This window comes from Eleutherodactylus coqui, chromosome 7 (genome assembly GCF_035609145.1).
Source record: "Eleutherodactylus coqui strain aEleCoq1 chromosome 7, aEleCoq1.hap1, whole genome shotgun sequence".
Taxonomy (NCBI): Eukaryota; Metazoa; Chordata; class Amphibia; order Anura; family Eleutherodactylidae; genus Eleutherodactylus; species Eleutherodactylus coqui.
In genome coordinates, this window is record NC_089843.1 from 146052535 (window position 1) to 146073775 (window position 21241).

General features: G+C 40.4%; 1 protein-coding gene across 11 annotated transcripts in view; it reads right to left on the reverse strand.

The window, feature by feature from the left end:
• BLTP1 (bridge-like lipid transfer protein family member 1) overlaps positions 1–21241 on the reverse strand; it is a 240840-nt gene that overhangs the window by 142321 nt on the left and 77278 nt on the right. For all 11 annotated transcript variants that reach the window (XM_066573794.1, XM_066573788.1, XM_066573798.1 and 8 more), the window contains exons 20-26: positions 17675–17902; positions 16309–16446; positions 11739–11915; positions 9364–9492; positions 4503–4622; positions 1828–2108; positions 1–222 (exon numbers count right to left, since the gene is read on the reverse strand). The exon at positions 1–222 is cut by the window's left edge and continues 29 nt beyond it. In XM_066573794.1, the coding sequence (XP_066429891.1) occupies positions 1–222; positions 1828–2108; positions 4503–4622; positions 9364–9492; positions 11739–11915; positions 16309–16446; positions 17675–17902 (1295 nt within the window). The remainder of the gene's footprint in view (positions 223–1827; positions 2109–4502; positions 4623–9363; positions 9493–11738; positions 11916–16308; positions 16447–17674; positions 17903–21241) is intronic.

The window sequence follows — 21241 nt, forward strand, 5'->3', positions numbered from 1 at the left end:
ATTATCCACTCGTTAGGTTGCAGTAGAGACTGTCCATAGAACATGTCTGACTCAGCACTGGTGTTTGAGAATGCAGAGCTACTCGATGGGGTCAGCTCTTCCAATCTGAAAAAGTCAAGTCCTGTAGCAGTGCCACCAAAAAACCTGCACCCTCCCAGACAACCACACTTATTTCTGCTCCTCTTGTTCTTTACATTGTCATCAGGCCAGAGGAACCACAATCTAGATTGAAGATAAAAAGGTGAATTAAAGAGACTAACAAAACCAAGTTCCAATTAAGTCACAAATGTTTGATTTAGACAGTGGCATTCCCAGAACAGCTTCTTTAATGCCTACGAGTTCTCTGCATAGAAACCGCCTTTTCCAGCAGCTCTCCACTCTGACTAAAAGCCCATTTAGACAGCAATTATCGCTCAAAATTCGCTCAAAAACCATCTTTTGAGCGATAATCGCTGTGTCTAAATGCACCCATTGTGCACTACACGTTCATCACTGACTTCAAGCCAGCTTGAAAACAGTTGTTCCTGCTTATCAGGACCGCACGCTGAGTTCTCCGCGGCTAGTGCTGATAGCATTCTTTCAGCTGCAGTCCTGCTGGCGAACAAGGTCGCTAAATGCAGATAACTGACCTCCAGCTGTTATCTGCATTCAGTGAAAACCTTTATTTGCACGCTAATAAGCGACTAAGTAGCTGAATACCTACTTTACATACAGCTTTAGGTTTCCATATGTTTACTATTGGCTACAAGGTTTACAAAAAAAAAAAAAAAAAAGAAAAACAAAAAAGCAACAATATATTCCAAGCATATGTTAACTTCATCGTATATGTAAGGCCTCCCTCACACGCAGCTATTGAATGGCTGTGATTGGTGCATCCAGCGCTGGCTGTGATTGGCTGAGAGCGATGTCACTCAGCCGATTCAGCCAATCAGAGCAATCTCTTGCTGGGAGGCGGGGAATTCAATATTTGTTACTAGCAATAGATGCTTTGCCGGCTTGACAAGTGCCTGGCAGCCGTCCCGAAGCTCCAAAAACATCGGCGGGGACCCCGACTGCACCTGCAAGACAAGTTTTTTAAATTTATTTTTCTTTTCTCAGATAGTGTAGCCAGGGCGTTTAGCGCTGCCAAAAACGTGGTACTAAGTTGTGCCGGGTTTTCGGCAGCTCTGAAACCGCTGCCCATTCATTCCAATGGGCGATGCAGGGCTGAAAACGGCCAAAGATACAACATGCATCGCTGTCAAAGCTGCGCTTTGATGCTTGTGTGAGCAGCCCAATTGCAATGAATGGGAGCGTTGTACAGCATTTAGCACTGCACTAAACGCTGTAAAAAAAAAACTTGTGTGAGGGAGGCCTTAGTGTAGTACATTATGCTATATCATCCCACAAAAAAAAAAAAAAAAGAAAGTAAACAATGCGTAAGGAAAAGCAGTCTAAAGTATGCACTTCTGAGCTATATTTGACCAATTAGAGTACATCAAACAATACATCAATACTTTTTTGCCTCAAATGTGCCCCTTACCTGTCCTTGTCAGTTACCTAGTCCCTATTCTACTAGCAGATGTATGGATTTATCACTAGCTCTTCAATGATTGACAGCCCTTTGGCTTGTCTGTCTAGTCCTGACGCTCCCTTCCACAGACAAAATGGCCTTATTTGACTCATGTAAGATGTTACAGAAAACGTATAAACAAATAGCGCAATAAAACGGTCTTGCCTCATGTAATACAGTACAAAAATATGACATTTATTAAAGATACTAAACAAACCAGACTACTTGGAATGCTTTCAGTCCCCCAATGCCAAGATATCTTGTGTTTGACTCACCTTTTAGTCCTGCTGTCATGAGTTTCTAAAAAGTGCCTTTGGACCTCATGTTTGGAAGAATGATCAGCAGCTAGGGCGATATCCGCTGTGATGAGCCCTAAAACCACGGAGCCAGTTTCCAGCCAGTAGGCTCTGCGTAAAACGGCAGGCTGGAGTCCCAATCTGCTACCGTCCAGCTGTTCAATGTATTGTCTCAGCTGAACATCCTGAATGGCCGCACTAATACCTTCCCCTACAGCTTGGTTGTGGAGGTTACAATTTGCAAGTCGGATTGCCCCCATCTGTTAAACAAAAAACACAGCGGTATAAAATAAACCAAATGTGAATAATAATCTCATAGCTGCAGGAGTGATCCTCAACTCTTACAAGTAACCAACTAAAAGTTCACAGAATTTAAGGCCTTGATACCACATGGTCATACCAGATACTGCAATGGGGTTAAATGGGACCAGTCTTCTTGAAAATGCAATCCATTCTGCAGGCAGTGTCTTGTAGAGCAGAAGGAGCTCTGTGAGAAAAGATTCAGTAGAACTTGTATTGTATTCATTCACATCAGATCTCCAGTGGGTGGAGCTATCAGTGATTGACCGCTATTTCTTTATGTACAGTCATGCACAGACAGCTGTCCATCACTGATAGCGCCACCCACTGGACTGCTAAGCTCAGAATGAGCAGAGATGTGAATGAATAAAATACAAGTTCTACTGAATCTTTTCCCACAGAACTGTATATCAATCTACTCAGCTCCTCCTGCTCTATAAGATGCTGCCTGCAATTTGGACTGCATGTTCAAGCGAACGCATCATTTTAAGCCATAAAGATGCAGCACCTTAAAAAACCAGGTTATGAAAGTTAGAAGAGCAGGTTTCCATTGGATTTCCTGCAAGTTTTGGAGTGAAGACACCGCAGACCCTACATTCTGTTGATTGGTGGGTGCAGTTATATCTGTGTAACAACCTGTTTTTAGCAATTGTTGCTAAACACCTAAAAGGATCTGCAAATCTCTACACAACACATGCTGTTCAGAGATAAATACACATGAAGACCCAGTACGGATATAAAAATGCTTCTTTGTTCTAGGTATGCATCCATGTGGTCCAATTCTCACACCACACAAATCAGAGGCTAATCTACAACAGATATTTAATTGCAACTTCTATAAATACTTAAAAAATATATATTTAAAAAAAAAAGCTCTGCTCAGATTAAAAGGGTGAAAAACAACAGTTAGCTTTGGGCAGCGAGCACCTTCTAGAATTGTGAAAAGTTAAAAAAAAACATTCTAAGAATTTGGTTAGAGTTAAGGTGCCTTCACACTCGCCATTTTTGTGCAAAGCGTTTTTAACATTAGAGAGTCCTATTGACATTTGCATAAAAAAAATCCCAACAATATCTTGATTGCAAGTTTGTAGGTGGTCTGGGAACCACCCCTGAATGTACAGCATATGTTTTTGCATATTAAAAACACTTTTAAAAAAAATTGCATTACAAGACTCATAACATTTTCCCACTCCATCAACAGAACTGTGTAAGGCCTTTTTTGGGGTGGGACAATCTGTAGTTTTTACCATTGGGGGCTCAGATGACTTTTTGATCGCTTCTTATTCTGTTTGTTAAAAGAGTGTTACAAAAAGAAAAACTTGCTATTTTTTTTGCTTTTCTTGATCACTATGCAGCATAAGGCCTCAGTCAGATGAGCGGCGATCCGCACGTATTTCAGCGCGGAAAAATGTGTGCACCGCCGGTGTGGACGAAAATCTGCACCTGTCAAAGAAAGAACATATAGGTGGCAATGGATGTAGTCATGCGGATTTTCGTCCACACATGCGGTGCGTTTTTTTTCCGCGCGGACAACCGCACGTGTCCGCTTGTCTGACTGAGCCCTAAATGACATTTTCATTTCATTCATTGGGTCACTACAATTGCAGCAATGCCAAATCTATACAGGTTTTATATATATTTTACTACATATAGACCAAAAAAAAAAAATGGTTTGATTTAAAGAAAAAGAACACTTGGTATTCCAAGCACATAACATTTTTATTTTTCCACCAAAAAAGGTGTATGGGATCTGGTGTTTTGCCGAACAAGCTGTACTTTTCATAGACACCATTTTGGGTCACTTACGCTTGGATTGCTTTTTATTGCATTTTTTTGTGAAAAATAGCAATTCTAAATTCTGCTGTTTTTAATTTATTTAATTTTTCACGGCCTCTACCATGCAGGAGAAGTGACAAAACATTTTATTATTCAGGTCACTACGGACACAGAAATACCATTATGTTTTTTTCTTAATTTAAAATTTTTTGTGTGCATTTTGTGAATTTATTATTTTTTACAATACATTTTTAAAAATAAACTTTATTGAACTTCCTGTGACAGATGGAAGAGACTGCTCCTGTCACCCTATGATTCAATTGTGAGGTTGCGGTGGATTTCCATGGCAGTCAGAGGCCTGACTAAGACTTGGCCTATCAGACCAATAAGTGATCATCCAAGTCCTCCAGAACAATTCTTATTTCTAGTTAATACTGAAGGAACCCCCTCTATGACAACCATTTGTTCTACTTGGACATTTGGAATGTTGTTGTCAATACAGCCTTTTTTTGCTTATTGTACTTAATGGTCATGGTTTCCAATAGCTTTGCATTCGCACACAAATTCACAGAACTTACTTTGATGTTTGTAGCACAGCCATGCTCAACAATGTAAATATCAGCACCATCTGCTGAGACACGAGTCATTCTATACTTTAGGTCATCAGCTGGAAGGCACGGCCCCGGATAACAGCTCAGCTTTGGAAAGAAAAGAAAAATCTATTGTGAACAAGCAAGACGACCGACTTTTAAACAAACATTCACTTCCACCTCTGTTCATACCTTTCATTCAGGATTTGTTTTTGACTAATCAAAAAAATAAAAAGACAATATGCTGTGTTATTCTACTCCATGTATAAATGGACAAAAAACCGAGACCTGATGGACCCAAGGAAGAGGGAGGAGTAGAGGCAGATACAATGGAGCTGATGCAGTATTAACAGAGCCTTAATAGAAATCAAATTGTGTTAAAACCAAGGAATTGTGGGTAAACCCCACTATTATACATTTCCCACCGCTGTAAAGCTGCCAACAATTACAACAGTATTCCACCACATTCAAAAACTGGGTGAGAACTGAAAACGTATGGTCACACCATTGAGATCTAACAAGCTGCTTAAGGCCAGATTCACACAGCCATATGCGGGAAACTCTGGCACAACTCACATCAGACCCTCCATGTCCTAATCTTGTCTGCACAATCAATTCATGTGAAAAATCAGTCATGTGATTAAAGTCATAGACAAAAGTTTGAGACGGACACAAATTTTAGTTTTCACAAGTTTTGCTGCTTCAGTGTTTGTAGATCTTTTAGTCAGATGTTTCTATGGTATACTCAAGTTCAATTATAGGTATTTTTGACAACTACATCAAGTTCAAGCAAAGATGTATAGCGTTGATACTTTTTTTTTTTCAAGATTTCTGCAATTCTCTCTGGCATGCTGGACATCAGCTTCTGGGACAACTCCTGACTGATGGCAGCCTATTGTTGCCTTATCAGTGCTTTGAGTTTATCACAATTCCAGTGTTTTTTGTTTGTCCACCCAAGTTTTGAGAATTAACCACAGGTTTTCAATGGAATCGAGATCTGGGAAGTTTCCTGGCCATGGACTCAAAATTTCAGTGTTTTGTTCACCAAGCCACTTGGCTATCACCTTTGACTTGGTGGCATGGTGCTCTATCATGCTAGATAAAGTCTTATTCATCACCAAATTGCTCCTGGATGGTTGGGAGAAGTTGCTCTTGGAGGAGGTTTAGATCACAGTCTTTATTGATGCCAATGTTCATGGGCAAAATCGCACGTGAACCCACTCCCTTGGATGAAAAGCAACCCCACAAATGAATGGTCTCAGAATGATTTACGGTTGGCATCCACAGGACTCAAGTTATCGCTCAACTTTTGTCCTCTAGACAATCATGATGTTTACTGCCCTTCTTGACACCAGGCCAGCCTCCAAAAGACTTTGCCTCACTGTATGCACAGATGCTCTAACACCTGCCTGCTGCCATTTCTGAGCAAGCTCTGAACTGGGGCAATCCAATAGCCGAATCCTCTTTAGGAGATGGTCCTGGCACTTGCGGGACTTTATTGGGTGCCCTGGAACCTCCCTCCTTGAAGTTCCTCATGATCCAATAAATGGTGGATTTAAAAACAATCTTAAAAGCAATGTCCTTCCTTGAAAAGCCCTTTTGGTGCAAAGCAAAAATGACTGCACGTTTCCTTGGAGGTAACCACGGTTAACAGAAGAAAACAATGGTTTCAAGAACCATCCTCCTTTTAAAGCAACCAGTCTGCTCTTATGCTGTAATTCAATCAGCATGACAGAGTGAAATAGGCTGCCTAGTCCTTTCTCCTGAGCCACACTGACATAATATTAACAGGTCATTTTGTAGACGCTGAAATTTAATGGAACCAAGTTTTTGTGATCGTGGCGAGGAATGACTTTGCATTAACGCGCTTGTAATGAAGAGTGATCAGATGAATTGGAATAAATTGCCACTGTAAAAACTGAAGCAGCAAACTTTGTGAAAACCAAACTTTGTGTTAGTCTCAAAACCTTTGATCATGATTGTAGTCACATAGGCTATAAGGGGCTTTGTGAGGTCTTGCCAGCCATGGAATACATGGACAACACAATTTCTGAAAATACAGCTGTGTGAATTGACCCTCCATGCATAAAGAAAAAAGAATCTTTACATATTTGCATATAATTTGTCATACCTGCTTTACATCTAGCTTTCACACAGTAGTGCTTTTTATTGCCAGACTTTGGTAACTTGTCATCAACTAGAGAAATACTCTAGTTTTTTTTTTTTTTGGTTTGTTTTTTTTTAAAGAAAGCTCCACCTCAAAAGCAATATTCAGGTTTCTAAAACATAATAAAATATTTATCTTCTCAGCTTGTATGGCTTAGGCTGCTTTCACACTTAAGTTGCGGCACAGTTCAGGCTTTGTGTCTCTGCTCCGCGTTTAGAGGAGAAAAACTAAATTCAAAACTAAAACTGAAGTGAAAAAAAAAAAGGAAAGACTTCCGTTTCTTTCAATTCCGTGACGGAAGACTTGCACTCCTCCGGTACTGTGTGACAGCACAGCTGGACCTGAGGACATGACAACAAAGTGTAACCCCCCCCCCCCCCTTCCCGCCCACACACCCCCCAAAAAAATTCTGTGTATAAGGAATAGGAGTGGCTTGTCTTCCATGTGAATTGGTGTCCAACAGAAGAAGAAACCGGAGTGCCATCTACAGAGGTAGAGTTAATGTAAAAGCTGGCCAAAAGCTACAAAAAGGGTTTCCGTTTCTTCTCATCATCTCAAGAGATTGCACACTGTCAGTGTTCATTAGTCAAGAATGATCAATTTGTAGCCTTTTACTCAGGAGCAACTGACAGAATTTAAATGGCATATAGGAAGTTTCATCAAGACTAAACCTACGCTTCAATGATGAGGTGTGTCACTGTATGAAGCAATCAATTGGCCCGTTATGATGCATTTACTTTCCTATAAAACATATCGAAAGGACATGGTAACGGGCTAAATTTAAAGGTACTGTGTCATCAGAAAGTGCCTTATTGTTTAAATCAAGCTTTTAGGTTAGGCACAAGTCACATCTGCATTTTGGCTTCAGTCATAATTCTGTTCTGCTCAGTTTTTGGAGCAGAGAAAGTGAATTCAGAGTGTGTTCTTTGGGCGCACTATCCACGCCAGCCATACGCAATTACATGACGAAGCAACGGCACAGGAGATTCTTTAAAAAAAAAACAAAAAAAAACAAACACACAGGTGGACTGCGCATGACAGCGTGCATAAGATATGCTGTCACTGGCAGTACAATTTCATATGCAGAGAAGCTGGGTTACTGGTGGCTCCACAACTCTAAAACACTTACGGAGTGCGAGGCTGGCCTTAAGATGATCTTATCCAGATCTGTGTCGACTCCAGCAGAGTAAAGAATTGGCGTGAATCTTGGGTTCTGTTTGCCTACCATGCTGTTTTTATTGGCTTATATAATTAAGTCTAGGAATCTATCCTAAAGGTCCATTTACACACACAGATGATCACTCAAAATTAGTCAGGAACTGACAGTTTTGAGCGATCGTTTTGCATTAGCTACTAATGAGTTAATCAGCCCATTAGTAGCTAACTAGCTTCATCTGCATGTATTTAGAGAACAGCGGATGGTCTGTTCTTGAAATACATCGCTATTGTTCTCCAGCGGGACAGCAGCTGAAAGAATGTTATCAGCGCTGCCTGCAGAGAACTCAGCATGCGGTAACTATTATCAGTCCCGATGAATTTTAAGCTGAGCTGAAATCAGCGGTGGACCAAAAGTGCACGATAGGCACACATTTACACGCAACGATTATCGCTCAAAAGATGGCGTTTGAGCCATAATCATTGTGTGTAAAAGGGCCTTAATACCAGAACACTTCTTTGTACAAACTTAATAGTCTGCCACTTCCTGTTCCGTACAGTAGCCTCATGGACTATATAAACCGTAGACAGGAGAATCTACGTTTATGAAAAAGTGTGTTAGAGGGGTGCTCTGCGATCTGTGCAAAGGTCATTGTGCAGGGAGGGGGAGGAGGTGAGCTTTGACTATCACCTATGGTGAACAGCGAGATCCTGTTAGCTATATATAGGTGTCATCTTTCATTGTAATCCTGCCTGTGATAATGAGACAACTGCTAAAAAGTTTCCTCTACAGAACAGGAAGTGTCAGACTATTATTAGGCACGGTGCTTAGAGTGAAAACTGCAAGACTTTAGGATTTTTGTTTCCTAAATATGCACAGGAACATGGAAGATTTATAGAAAAAAAAATCATAAATTAAAAAAAACACAACACACATTTAATATAAAAACCTGATTAAAACAATATGTCATTTTCTCATGACACACTGCCTTAGGGCTGATTCAGACGACCGTATATCGGCAACGTATTCACGACGGCCGATATACGGCGTCCCTCTCTGCTGGGGGAGGAGGCTGGAAGAGCCGGGAGCAGTGCTCTGAGCTCCCGCCCCCTCTCCATCAACTCTCCACCCTCTCTGCCCCTCTACACTATTTGCAATCAGGGGAGGCGGGTGGGAGAGGAGCTAATCCCCGCAACTTAGACCGCCCCCGCTCATTGCAAATAGTGAGGAGGGGCAGAGAGGGGGTGGAGAGGAGGCAGAGAGGGGGCGGGAGCTCAGAGCACTGCTCCTGGCTCTTCCAGCCTCCTCCCCCTGCAGAGAGAGACGCCGTACATCAGGCGGAGTGAATACCCGGCCGATATATGGTCGTCTGAATAAGCCCTTAAGGCGCTATAAGTTCTGGTATACAACTTTCTGAAAGCTTAAAAAAATAAATAAATCAGAGAGCAAACTTAATTTGTCATTCATTTTGGAAATATCAACAGTCTATTTCTTTCTTGAAAAAGCTGTAAATTTGAAATACTAACCTTGGAATCACAAAACCTCCGATCAATACCATGCTGGCATATCACCACAGACTTGGGCCTCTCCAGCTGGAACTCATTACACACGACATGGAACACAAAGGTCTGCCCCCAATCCAGCAGGCACACCAGCTGCAAGACGGCAGGTTACTTATTGTTATTACCCATTACATTGCCATTGTCCTTAACACACATTACAAAAGTAACAACATATTGGCACAGCTTGCCGATTAAAAGGAGATTTATCCTTTAAGCTATATAATCTACACCCCCCTGGTTTAACCACACTATTAGATTTTATAACTAGTTGCAATTTGCAGCTTATACATTTGGACTTGCAAGACCAAGGGCTTAAAAAATAATAATAAAGCTATATATTTATTCCCGTTTATTAATAGCAACTATTTGATTACTCTCTGGTTCCCAATGTTCTGTGGTCACCTGCAGCACAGCACTTGCTGATAAGTAAGAAAAGTGGGTTACATTCCTCTTCCCACAGACTTTTAAAATCAATTTTCATCTTCTTTCAGCCAATTTGTGGAAAAAGTACACAGCAGTGATATTTTGAAGCACAATTTAAAAGTTAGATGTCGGCTTCAAAACACACACACACAGAAAGGTTCAATATTCCATTAGTAAGGGAAGACTCATTACAGTGCATAAGAAGTGCCATGTGCAAATTATATAGAACTGCTCAAAGAAGAAAATAAGCATCGGTTTGTATCAACAGAGCTGTGAAACTAAATGTAACTGTGGACAACAATGTAACGGTGCTTGTTTCTGCAATAAATGCAGTAATAATTTAAAGTTCTCCATTTCCCGTATCGCCCACGTAAAAAAAAAAAAAAATCCATCTTCAATGCATGGCTACTCTATTCTGCAAAGGAGACACAACTATTACATAAAGTAACATACTAAAAATAAAAGTATGAGACGTATGTGCCACTATACCGGTTATTGGCCAAGTGAAGACACATAAAGCTCACTATTAATATGTAAAAATGGGACACACTCAACTTATCTCCGGAGGAAATAACGGAATCGGGGGCTAGTGCGCCATATTCAGGGATGAATCGGTAAGTTGGACTGTTATTTTTGGTTACTGAACATTTAGGACTTTACAAACTAATAAAACATGTATTATGTAGGAACAATTTTGGGCACTTTTTACCCTATGTAATAACCGTATGAGAGGCTTATTATAGCCACACGATTTATATACTCAGGTAACGTTTATGATCCCGGGGTGCTTTTTATTAAGGTTCTTCTTGAGAAGCTGCCTATCCATTGTATTTTGACAGAGGCTTGATTAGGGAAGCGGGATATTACTATTTAAAAAAAAAAAAATTTATATATTATATATATATATATATATATATATATATATATATATATATATATATATATATATAGGCAGATGTTGTATAGGGCAGGATACAGATTGGCTTTCACTTAAATACATGTACTTTGGCCTGACCAGCAATTTTGCAATAGGGTAAATAAAAATATTGCACCATTTGCGTTCTGCAGCTTCTACATATCAATGTACGAGGGGGTGCTTAGAAGTCTTTGGCTTTGTGTTCTTTTTTTGTTTCTATTCATGGGAGATGAGGAACACAACTGAGTGTGTGCACTTCACGGTTTCTGTATGTACAGCACCATAGATCATCATGGAGCAGCAAATCACACGCTTGTTCTAGCAAACCAACAAGGGTTTCGGTGTTCAGGCTCTTAATTTAAATTTGGCACTTATCATATGATTAAATGGTAAACGCTCTTCATCTATTGCATACACACGCACACTGTCAAAGAACAAAATCGCGCCCCTAGGAGGAGTTGTCGTTCTTCTGCAAAACTCGGCATGCAGTTACATCTCAGGCAGATATATGCAGATCACTAGCGTTGTGATGTGATTAGATGAACGGTCTTGCCACCTGAGGCCCTAAAAGTGCGGGGATAAGGAGGTATTTGTCTCTTAAAGCAGATAATACAAGAATTTTAAGGAATATTTTGTGATTAAAGTTATGACTTTTGGTTGGAGAGCATAAATTTAGCATGATTTTATGATTTTGGTGGAATATAATCTTTTTTACAGTGATGAAATAAAATCAAGAGTACTTGTGGAATGCTGTAATCATGCATGATGATTAAGTGAGAGAACCGAGGAGGTCATTTAGGATATCCTACAATGTAATATTTTTAATATTTAATAATATTATTGATTTTATGAAACTAGAGTCCCGCTTATTACCTGGTTTTTGTTTAGCGGTTTATATAGATGCTAAACAATATTGTTAGAAAAAATTTGGGGGGGAAATCCTGATAAAAGTTTGTTGAAAGTTCAACGACTATTTAAACTCCGAGATCGGCAGACTTACTTGTGGTGTGGTGACCATTGCAGTGAGAGCACCGGCCTGCACATCAATCAGCCATGCATATTCCAGAGTATCAGTACCTAAGGGTAGGCCTTCTGCAGAGAACATTGCATGCGCACGGAGCTGTAAACCTGAGAGGCTAATGTGGCCTTCTCGAAGCATCCCATCCACTGCTGGCCTCTAAAGCAAAACACAGTAAGCTAATAAGACACTTGGTACTAAACCAATGAAATTACAGTAGAACAATGTAAATAACAGATAAACATAAGGCAAGTGATTTGACAATCCTTCCAAACAATGCCATAATAAAAAGAATTCAGATAAATGTTGGCCAAACCCAACAATTTAGGTCAGACACATTCAACCATCTAATGAGTATGTGGATGTCCCAACCTCCTGCCATATCAAATCCCAATGGTTACTGTAGGGGAAAATAAGGATCGGGCAGGTTGGATTCTAGTGTTCTCTGAAGGGTATCTGGCAGCAGCCTATTCCCCTATTCCCAGGTAGGGGGGAATAACCGAACAACCAGTGAAGGTGTATGGTCACCTTTGCTACAACTAGCCTCCCAAACAGTGGCCCAAAGTCATAGTGATTTACAATCAACTGAATCACCTTGCTTCATTAAAATTTAAATCATCAGCTGATTTCATAATACATCTTTATTGGGGTTCATAGGGGTTGGAACTATATTTTTCAGATACTTAGCTCCAAATCCCTTGCTTCCTTCATAAAAAGTATAAAGCTCAACATGTACTCTATGCAACATTGAGTCTATTCTTTTACATAATTTTACTGTGTACTGTGCAGTTTCTCCTTAATAAAGAAAATAAATTAAAAAAAAAAAAAAAAAAAAAGTATAAAGCTAATGAGCCATTTATTACCAGCCTTACTTCTATGCCATGATTGGTGGCTATGAGCAACTCCTTGCCTTTTCATTTTGGCTAATTTTGACAAATCTTTAATATTAAAGCAATTGTGAACTAACATATCACTGCAAAAAGATTCCCATATTAAAATACAATACTGTAATCAAAGATACTTTAAAAATTACACCCCAATAGACCAACACATAATAATAGAACAGAACTAATGTGTAGACACTTAAAGGGGTTGTCCCGCGCCAAAACGTTTTTTTTTTCTTTTTTTCAATAGCCCCCCCATTCGGCGCGAGACAAACCCGATGCAGGGGTAAAAAAAAAAAAACCGTCCAGTACTTACCCGAATCCCCGCGCTCCCGTGACTTCTTACTTACCTTAGTAAGATGGCCGCCGGGGTCTTCACCCACGATGCACCGCGGGTCTTCTCCCATGGTGCACCGTGGGCTCTGTGCGCTCCATTGCCGATTCCAGCCTCCTGATTGGCTGGAATCGGCACACGTGACGGGGCGGAGCTACAAGGAGCAGCTCTCCGGCACGAGCGGCCCCATTCGGAAGGGAGAAGACCGGACTGCGCAAGCGCGTCTAATCGGGAGATTAGACGCTGAAATTAGACGGCACCATGGAAACGAGGACGCTAGCAACGGAACAGGTAAGTGAATAACTTCTGTATGGCTCATAATTAATGCACGATGTATATTACAAAGTGCATTAATATGGCCATACAGAAGTGTATAACCCCACTTGCTTCTGCGGGACAACCCCTTTAAGTTCTAGGGCTGAACAACAGTTGTATTAGGAGTACCTAAGGGTGCAAATCATGAGTACCGTATGAACACCTTCTGTTCAGCCCTAGACCTTAAGTTTATACACATTACAAACGGCTTCTATTCTTACATGTAATTTTTAAAGTACCTTTAAAGTATTGTATTTTGATAGGGGAGTACCCTTTTGTAGTGATCTGTGCTTTGCTGTTGGCGTCTGGTGCTTTACATATGACTATTGCACTGCTGAACTTCTACACAGATTTACTTTACATGTATTATAGTGATCCGTGCTGACAAATCTCTCATCATATACTTTTAACTATGTACAGTAGAAGAAATGACATGATCACAGGCTAATCTGGCAGTACCAGAGGATTCTACTGTTTTCTCAACTGCCCCATTTAGGAAATAGCCTAAGAAAGACACTAGACTCAGAGCAAGTAATTACTTCCCCACAGGTCCCTTGATGTTTCTGTACATTTTTTTTATCTTCACTTCAGAAAGCACTAATTGCCTTGTTTTCAAGACTCCTTTTTCTCCTGTGTCCACTCACTGCACAATTCCGCAAATGACCTAAACATAACTGCTCATAATTATATGTTCATTTATCTAGATTCACCCAATTTAATAATAAAATAAATGTTTTTTTGGCATGTAATTCCTATATTCCAAGAAAAAGGATTTATAAATAAGTAGCCCACTCTAGATATCATGCGATCGGTGAAAAAAAAAAATACAGCACCATCCTTGCTCAACAACAAGTCATTTACATAATATAGTGAAAGGGATTGGAGTTGGTCACAGGTCCCAAACCAGCAGAACGGGACAGCAGCTGTGTGCTTACAGGACCTGTGCTTATGTCACAGTCATGTGATCAGTCACTGGGGCTCTGAGCTCCGCCCCTGACCACATGATGGTGACATCACAGGTCCTGTAAGCACACGGCTGCTGTCAGGCTCTGCATGTTTTAGGCCCTGTGAGGACGTCACTGCCATGTGGTCAGGAGCAGAGCTCAGATCTCAGGTGACATCATCACATGTAACACACAGTCACTTAGACAGGTAGTCGATAGTATGTTGTTTGCACAGCAATAAAATGAAGCATATTACAGAATAAAATTTCAGAAAATATAAGATTACTATACGCTAGGTTGGTTGTATTTCTGCTTGATATTTCAAGTATTAAAAAAGTGTAATAAACAAACATCATAGTCTGTGGCACGGCATCTTCCTATTTACTTGCAAAGAAAGGTATATTTGTTGTCTTTGCATTACTATTGTCATGATGTTGCAGATGACAGATTATGATAAATTGTATAGACTTGAAACGTTGATGCCAGATAACGATCCCGTTAAGATTATCAGGCTTTCTTCCTAAAAACGCTAGCTTGCTGAATGCAGAGGATATCCATCAACTAATGCAAAGGTTACTGTTCCGACAGAAAAAAAAAAATACAAATCTTAAAATCAATTTCATCACCTTAAGCTTATGCCAAGCACTGTGATGCCCGTGTACCCAAATCAGCCACATTCTTACATTAGAGCATGTAAAGATGCATTTCCAGTATGGGGCTTCACTCTACATTGCAGCTCCTGGCCTGTATGAACAACATATCCATCCACAGACTCGCATTCACACAATGGAGGCTAAAAGAGCATCCTATCAGCCTTCATTGTAAAAGTATACATCAGCATACCTTTTTATGCTGGATAAAATAGCAGATTCAACTTCTATAGCAAGATATCCAGTTAAAGAAAAGTATACTGCACAGTGTATATATAATTTTCTTTTAAATATCAAAGCCTATAGGCAATGTATGCTGGAGAAAAACGCCCAGCGTACAGTGCAAACACAGTGTGAATGCGCCTTATGCCTTGGTGTTATACAGCCACTTAACAAAAAAAAAACACAATAGCCCCTTAAGGACATTGCCTGTTTTAGCCCAAAAGGACACAACAATTTTGGGGGGATTTTCAGCTACACTTTTTAAAAGCCATAATTTTTTATTTTTCCATTGAAATTCAACAAGCTGTAGTTTTCATTGGTACCATTTGCGGGTACATACAGCTTTTTTGATCACTTTCATTGCTCTTTTTTTTTTTTTTTTTTTAAAGGCAAAACAAGGGTTTATGTTTTTTCTTTCTCCTCCCACCCAAGTTTTTATGTCTCTGTAGAGAACTTGAACCATAAAAGTTACGATCGCTGTGATAATGCATCGTAGTACTACTGTACTGCAGTGAATTATTGCTCACAATATTGATCGCAGGACATGACCGGCACGGACACCAGTGTCTTCCATCCGGTTGCCATGATTTGTGCCGATGACGTCACACAAAGGGAGCGTACACCCTCTGCGAACCCCTTACATGCCGCGATGCACATCGATTACGGAATGTAAGGGGTTAAGAGCAGGGATCAATGTTCTAATCAATCCCCACAGTTGCAGCAGGAGGCTGGCTGTCAGTCACAGCCAGCTGCAGGCTAATTTCTTAACCCGCACCATACACAGGACATAAGTTTTCATCCTGTTGCGTTAAATACCTCCCAGCTATGACGTAAACTTTCATCCAGTGGCATGAAGGGGTTAAAGTAATCCTACACTTATTTCAGTATTAGGGAAAATATTTAGTGCAAATGTGCAAAATACGTATTATACTACTAAATTTTGTCTCTTTTAGTGAATAGAGACTATTCTGATGATATAGCAGAGAAGAGCAAAGAATTAATTCCCCATGGTGTTCTTGCAGTCCTTCAGCAGACACAGACAGCGGCCGCTTTATGATCATATGTAGCTGGGGAAAAAAGGCAGATTGTATCCTGCTAATGGGCTCACTAGGTGATAGTCTGCACTGATTCGGACGAGGGGAGACATCTAGACATAGTCGCATGCTGTGAAACAAGGCGATTACAAAAAAACCCTGAATATACCTGATAGTTGTCATTTACAAATATGTACACGGGGGACAGAACAAGCTGAAGCAAGGTTTCTCTGTACGTTTTCTTCATCTCAAAACAAAGTCTCTCAAGAAAACTAGTTGGGCAATCTGGTCCATCGCTACCACAGTGCTGTGAATAATACAAGATATATTATATGTTAAGTAATCGAACAACATAATAAAAGGTGACTATACAAATCATACACGTCTTTATATCACTAATCTACATAACTAATCGTCAAACTATACCAATGCAAGGAAAAATACGAGATGCTGTGATATCCGCTTTCCAACATCCAGTAAATGAAGGTCATGCAAATTAAGTTGCACAATATCAAATCACCACAACTCCATTTTCTACATTTTAGAACAATCTTGGCTTGTTTCAGTATCTACTAATAATCTGAAGAAAGATAAAAACTTTAGGTTATACCATAGAATTATAAGAGGAAGGGAAATGGAAGCAGGTGACATAGTGAGGGTGTAGTTCCACCTTAACCCCCTTACTAATTATTCCAATAAGGAAGAAGGAATACCTCTGCAGTGCCACCTATTGGAAGGCAGCATTTCTGCAAGCCAATGTTAGAGACTCTTTATACAAGCCTTATAACAATGGATTGGGAATTGAAAACTAAAGCCAGAATCCTTACACAGACAGCTGTTTTGGGGTGTTTGTCCCTCATCAGTGTGCAGTAGGTTTCTGGCTTGGCTAGTGGGAGGACTATGACGTGGTTCAAGAAGGGTATATTATTCCAAGTTATGCTCAAGCAAAAAGAAGACTCCAATGCTGTTAACTTCGCGAGCGCAGGAAAAGCTGATAATTGCAGAGGTTTTCCTATGACTTAAAAGCTAGGTACACTTCAGCACTACTTTTTTTCTTTAATCAATGGGTCTTTGGAAATGAAGACTTTTTTGTAATTGGTTCATTAAAAATGTTTGATTTGTTTCTATGCTTGTATTGTCTAAGGTACTGTAGACTGGAGGACTGACATACTACTCAAAATCTGTCAGTAAGAGTAAACTACGGAGTTACTGATCACAAGATGTGATGTGTCCGCTCTGGCTAACACAGTGATTGTTCCGTTTGTGTATGTATATATGGGTCGATATGCATGGGTGTTTAATATATATAACAAGATGTTATTGGTAAGAATGAAACGGTCAAGTCCAAAGCAACTCCCATTTACCTTAGAATGCCAATACATAAACAGTTTGTACTGAATACATTAACCAGCAGCATAGCCAAATATCCCATACACACTAATAGTACAAAGGGTTCATTATAAAATAAAGCAATAATGACCAGCCTCCATAACACAAAATGATTACTGCTACTAACCCCCTGCATAGACCCTTACCACTGGGAGTTTGGCATGAACTTTGTAGACATTGACAAGTACAGTGATATCCCATGGTCTCAGCGTCAAAGGATGGATGCCTTTAGCTGTGTGATCGTGGTCTCGTTTGTCATTCTCCATACCGACTGCCGTCCAGCCAGAACTTGAAGATGTGGACATAGACAACACAGGACTGGATATGACTTCTTCAAAGTCAGTGTACATATCATCCTCTCCAAAGTAATTTTCCTATGGAGAAAAAAAAAAAAAAAAACAGTATAAACCATGACTGTCATTTAAACACTTGCTTCAAGCAATAACATACCCGGACACACTGAAGGGTTTAGCTGAAACTATTGATCAGTTGGTATACTACAGAGTTACCCTGAAAAGAAGACCTACCCTGATTTTTAAGGTTGCTTGAAATATAAGCCCTAGCTGCACTACATTTTTAAAAAAAGCAATACTTTACCTAGCAGGCGCTGTCCGGGTCCCTCCCGCTGGTCTCCAGAGCTTCGGCGCACTTGCTTTAGGCCTCAGGCGTCAACAGAAGATCTCTTGCTGGTAATGGGGTTCCTAAAATCTGCCTCCAGCAAGCGATGGCTCCGACTGAGCCAATCAATGCAGCGCTTGAAGAACAAATCACAGCCATCGAAATGAACCAATGCGATGGCCATGATTGGTTCTTGACTGACGCTGCATTGACCGACTCAGCAGCGGTGCTTGAGAAACAATTGGAGCCATTGATTGCTGGAGGCGAGGTTTTCGAACCCAGTTACCAGCAAGCAATCTTCTGTCGGCGGCTGAGGACTGAAGCAAGAGCGCCGGTGCTCCAGAGACCAGTGGGAAGGACCCAGACAGCGCCTGCTAGGTAATGATCCTAAGACATTCCCTGAGAATAAGACCCTGTGCCTCTTTTGGAGCCAAAATAATATAAGACAGGGTCTTATTTTTGGGGAAACACGGTACAATTGTTACCTGTATGTAACATCCAGCAATGGTAAATGCAACAAATACTAGGTAAAAACAGAAATGTGAAACTACTGCAATAACAAACACTCTAATGAATAGGAAAAGTAAAAACATATTTTATATGCACAACACTAAAAAGTCACAAAAGTTACTTGAGGACATCCTGTGGTGATTAGTATCCTGCTGCAGATCTATCCACCGTCAGACAAGGACTTGCTTACTGCGTCACGGTTTAAGTTCTGAATGCCAGACTCATTACATGACGAGCGCCTGCAGCAACCAACAGAGCCCAGTGACGTCTAAAGGGATCCATTGAGTTTTGCTATAGTGTCTGTCATTTTGCCAGGAAGAACAAAGCTACTTGCACCTCTACTCTTCCCATTAAAAATGATGGAGTCTGCTCCTAACCGCGCCTCAGAGGGAGACTGAACCCAACGAGCATGCAGTAACTTGGCTATACAACATTCAGGAGGAGGTAGCGCCACACATTTGTCCTCGGTAATTAGAACTACATTAGATTTTGACAAGCTACATAAGATCTGTGCTCTCCATGGAGTGTGGGGACTGAAAAGCAATAGCCATGTTATTTCATATCCAAGCATATGATCTACTAAGACTTAACCCCTTAAAGGGGTTGTCCCGCGCCGAAACGTTTTTTTTTTTTTCAACAGTTCGGCGCGAGACAACCCCGATGCAGGGACAAAAAAAAAACGCACAGCGCTTACCTGAATCCCCGCGCTCCGGTGACTTCTTACTTACCCGGTGAAGACGGCCGCCGGGATCTTCTCCCTCGGTGGACCGCAGGGCTTCTGTGCGGTCCATTGCCGATTCCAGCCTCCTGATTGGCTGGAATCGGCACGTGACGGGGCGGAGCTACACGGAGCCGCTCTCCGGCACGAGCGGCCCCATTGAGAAAAGAAGACCGGACTGCACAAGCGCGTCTAATCCGGCGATTAGACGCTGAAAATTAGACGGCACCATGGAGACGAGGACGCTAGCAACGGAACAGGTAAGTGAATAATTTCTGATAACTTCTGTATGGCTCATAATTAATGCACAATGTACATTACAAAGTGCATTAATATGGCCATACAGAAGTGTATAGACCCACTTGCTGCCGCGGGACAACCCCTTTAAGGACCAGGTTGTTTTGTACCTTAAAGACCAGATACTTTTTAGGGATTTTACCCATGTGGCGGTTTTACTGCTCTATTTTTTTTCCTTTAGCTACCGAAATTATTTTTGCTGCGTTTTTTTCCCTGACATATAGGATTATTTTTTTATATCTTTTTCACTGACACTTTTTTCCGTTTTATAGTTTTATTGGGGGTAAAAAGCTAAAAAAAAAAAAAAAAAAAAAAAAAAGCTTTTTTGAACATTTATAGTTTTTTTAAAAATTTTAATATTTATACTAAAATAAAGTATGGTAATGGGTTCCTCATTTTGTTTTGGACGTTTTGATATATAGTATGTATGGTTTACAGGGCGCATACGGCAATGGTTTTTGTTGGCGTCGGCTTTGTGTTATTCTCTTTCTTATGCATGTATTGTTGTTTTATTCTGTTATTTTGTTTTACTTAAGTATCTAATCATGTTTTTACTATCTATCTATGTCCCTCATGACGTCATATAAGACCTCTGAGGGACATTCACATGTTTTTTTTTCTTCTTTATTTGACACTTTCCCACTGTAGCTGGGGCGTCCATAGGAGCCCTAGTTGCAGGGGAAAGCAACCCCTGTAGTGACATTAGTCACCTGCAGAGCTGCCAGGGTCTAGTTTGACCCTCCAGCTCTGCAGTAGCAGGGAATCCCGGGAGGTCACATGAACCCCCTGGGCTCCCGTAGTGAAAGTGCATGTTACTTTCACTTTCCCCACACAGTGCTCATTGAGCACTGTGTATCGGGGAAGCAGAAGGCAGAAATGGTTAAAAACCCCTCCTGTGACTACAATAGACAAACTTTCTAACAATCTCTAAACGAAAAGAGTTATAACAACCAACCATCTCTCTGACTAAACTTCTGTAAAACTTTACTAGATAATATGATGAGTTTTACATACATACTCGTTTCCATATTGTTTGCATGTCAACTTAATGAATAGCGTTTCATCAATCAACTAACAGTTAATGACTATATATCTGTAATACTCCAATAGACAATGTTTTGAGACCCATATATACATTCTTGCCTCACATCATTTGTATGTCAATTTTGTATGCACGCTTTACTCAAAACCAATAAATAATCTGTGTTTTGCTGTAGATTAAAACGTAAAATTGAAATAGTGAAAGGAACGTAACTGCAATATGCTGTCAGCACTGTTGTGAATTGGTTAATGTTTCTTATAATGCTAAAGGTAAAATAAAAGCTGCACTGCGATTGGTTGCTGTTTGTTCTACTGTTGAGGTAAAATAAAAGCTGCACTGTGATTGGTTGATAGCAACCAATCACAGCGCAGCTTTTATTTTCTTTAAACTCTCAATTCATGTCAATGTGACTTTGGTTCAATATGTAATCCCGGGCAACACTGGGTATCCCTGCTAGCTTAATGATCGCATACATACCGCAACGACATCTGCCCGTTTGTGTAGGCATAGCTTATGATGCGCACCCCC